The 2690-nt window shown below is 38.6% G+C and overlaps 1 protein-coding gene across 1 annotated transcript; it reads left to right on the top strand.

The window, feature by feature from the left end:
- Positions 1–623: 623 nt before the first annotated feature.
- LOC106477509 (potassium channel subfamily K member 18-like) lies at positions 624–1334 on the top strand (the record flags this gene model as incomplete). Its single annotated transcript, XM_013938063.2, has 1 exon — positions 624–1334. A coding segment is annotated over one exon (689 nt), but the record flags the coding sequence as incomplete, so codon positions are not given.
- Between the last annotated feature and the right edge of the window lie 1356 nt (positions 1335–2690).

Genomic DNA, 2690 nt, shown 5'->3' with positions numbered 1-2690 from the left:
GGTCTGTATTAATTCCTGTCATACAGATGTAGATACCACAGCTACCACCAAGGGGTGGGTGTGTATTAATTGCTGTCATACAGATGTAGATACCACAGCTACCACCAAGGATTGGGTGTGTATTAATTGCTGTCATGCAGATGTAGATACCACAGCTACCACCAAGGGGTGTGTGTGTATTAATTCCTGTCATATAGATGTAGATACCACAGCTACCACCAAGGGGTGGGTGTGTATTAATTCCTGTCATACAAAAGTAGATACCACAGCTACCACCGAGGGGTGGGTGTGTATTAATTCCTATCATATAGAAGTAGATATCACAGCTATGATCAAGCAGTGGGTGGGTACTAACTATAATGAAGGGGGGGTATTATATCCTGTCATGCAGGATTTTGGTTACTCCTAACTTTTGGGAGTCCTCTTCAGATGAGGGAAAGATTCCGTGACGTTCTTCAGACATGGGGTTAGAAACTCATACCATTAACCCCAAAATTTCCGAAACCATTCATTGCCGATTAATTAGCTTTAATTTCTACAGCTTATGGAACATCGCTCTGCAGAAAACTTGGAAAAAATCATATTATATAGCCAATAACATTAATTTATTTTAATTTTTACAGGTTACGGAAACATCGCTCCTAAGACCAACTGGGGAAAGCTTGTGACTATCGTGTACGCAATTATCGGTATTCCTTTGATGTTTCTTTACCTCACCAACATCGGAGATCTTCTAGCCAAGTCTTTCAAGTACATCTATGGACGACTTTGCCGATGCAAACCAAATGACGAGAAACGTCGACGTCGACATCGCGAGCACTACCGAGTTCACCATATTGTTCTCCACGACACGACATCAAATATTAACAATTTTATAGACCCTAATTTTCCCAGTAAATTTGGTAGACCTCGACTAGACGAAACCAAGATGGAAACCTTACCAGAGGAAATCTCAGAAGAAGAGGATTATGGGAAACAAAGAATCGTCGTTCCAATTACTTTGTGCTTAGTACTAATTACAGGATACATCTGTGGGGGCGCTTTTCTGTTTTCGATCTCGGAAGGCTGGAATTATTTAGATGGCGCTTACTTCTGCTTCGTCACGCTGAGTACTGTTGGGTTTGGTGATACTGTCGTTTCAAATGCTGAAAGTTCACAACACAAACTGGTTATTTGCTCACTCTACCTGCTTGGTGGTATGGCTTTAATCGCCATGTGCTTTAACCTTGTGCAGGATGAAGTCCTTTACAAGTTACGGAGTGTGGGAATGAGATTAGGGATAATACAGGAACAGGAAGATATACAGGAATGAAGCTAGAGACGAGGCTGATGATAATACAGGACTGAAAGACATACAGGAATAGAATTAAAGATTATGCACATTGGGTGGATTCATACAAACTGTTCTAGGAAAGAGATTAGAGGTTAAAGAAGGCTAGAGTGGACACACAAGAACTGGCTTGGGAAGAGGTTAGAAGATATAGAAAGCTCGAGTGTACGGACAACAATTGACCTGGGAAGAAATAACAGATTATACGAAGCTCGAGTGAACGCACACAGTAATTGGCCTAGAAAGAGATTACAGGTTATACAATGCTTGAATATACGGATAAGAATTGAAATGGGAAGATATTATAGATTAAACAAGGCCAGAGTGGACACACAAGAACTGGCTTGGGAAGAGGTTAGAAGATATAGAAAGATCGAGTGAACGCACACAGTAATTGGCCTAGAAAGAGATTACAGGTTATACAATGCTTGAGTATACGGATAAGAATTGAAATGGGAAGATATTATAGGTTAAACAAGGCCAGAGTGGACACACAAGAACTGGCTTGGGAAGAGGTTAGAAGAAATAGAAAGAACGAGTGTACGGACAAGTATTGGTTTGCGAAAATATCAGGGGTTTACACAAAGTTCGAGAAACACAAAAAATTAGTCTGAAAAGTAATTAATGATTGGGCAATAAGGCATAAGAGTGTGAGTAGGAAACTAGAAACAGTGCTTCATTAATTTCTCCCAAAGATAATTAGAATTACTGGCTACAAACCTTTGTAAGTGTTGAGCTCCAGTTTGCGTCTCGGGAGATCATATGTACTTCTTGTTCATTATCAACAATTTAATTCTTTATCAAAGAGTAAGAAAGAGCTTGACCATCTTTTAGCTAAAACGCGTATCACGTTTTTAAGGTTATATACAGTGACATTATTTCATTATATAAATTAGGCCTACCGCATTTCCAATAATAATGATTTCATGGGAATTACAAATGTTGTATATATAGAAAAGTTCCCTACCATATACGTCTGTCTCGCAACAAAAGTAGATGTAAAACATATAAAGAAAAGTTCCCTACCATATACGTCTGTCTCGCAACAAAAGTAGATGTAAAACATATAAAGAAAAGTTCCCTACCATATACGTCTGTCTCGCAACAAAAGTAGATGTAAAACATATAAAGAAAAGTTCCCTACCATATACGTCTGTCTCGCAACAAAAGTAGATGTAAAACATATAAAGAAAAGTTCCCTACCATATACGTCTGTCTCGCAACAAAAGTAGATGTAAAACTTTAAAACGAACAAATTGGAGCTCGACTTCTTCCAGATTTAAAAGTTCTTCACATTTAGAATATCCGTTTGTCTTACAAAGTGCGTCTGTCTCGAAGCTTCCTTTACAACTAATAATGG

The sequence above is a fragment of the Limulus polyphemus genome, unplaced genomic scaffold (assembly GCF_000517525.1).
Source record: "Limulus polyphemus unplaced genomic scaffold, Limulus_polyphemus-2.1.2 Scaffold16858, whole genome shotgun sequence".
NCBI lineage: Eukaryota > Metazoa > Arthropoda > Merostomata > Xiphosura > Limulidae > Limulus > Limulus polyphemus.
This window is presented reverse-complemented; position numbering and strand designations above follow the sequence as displayed.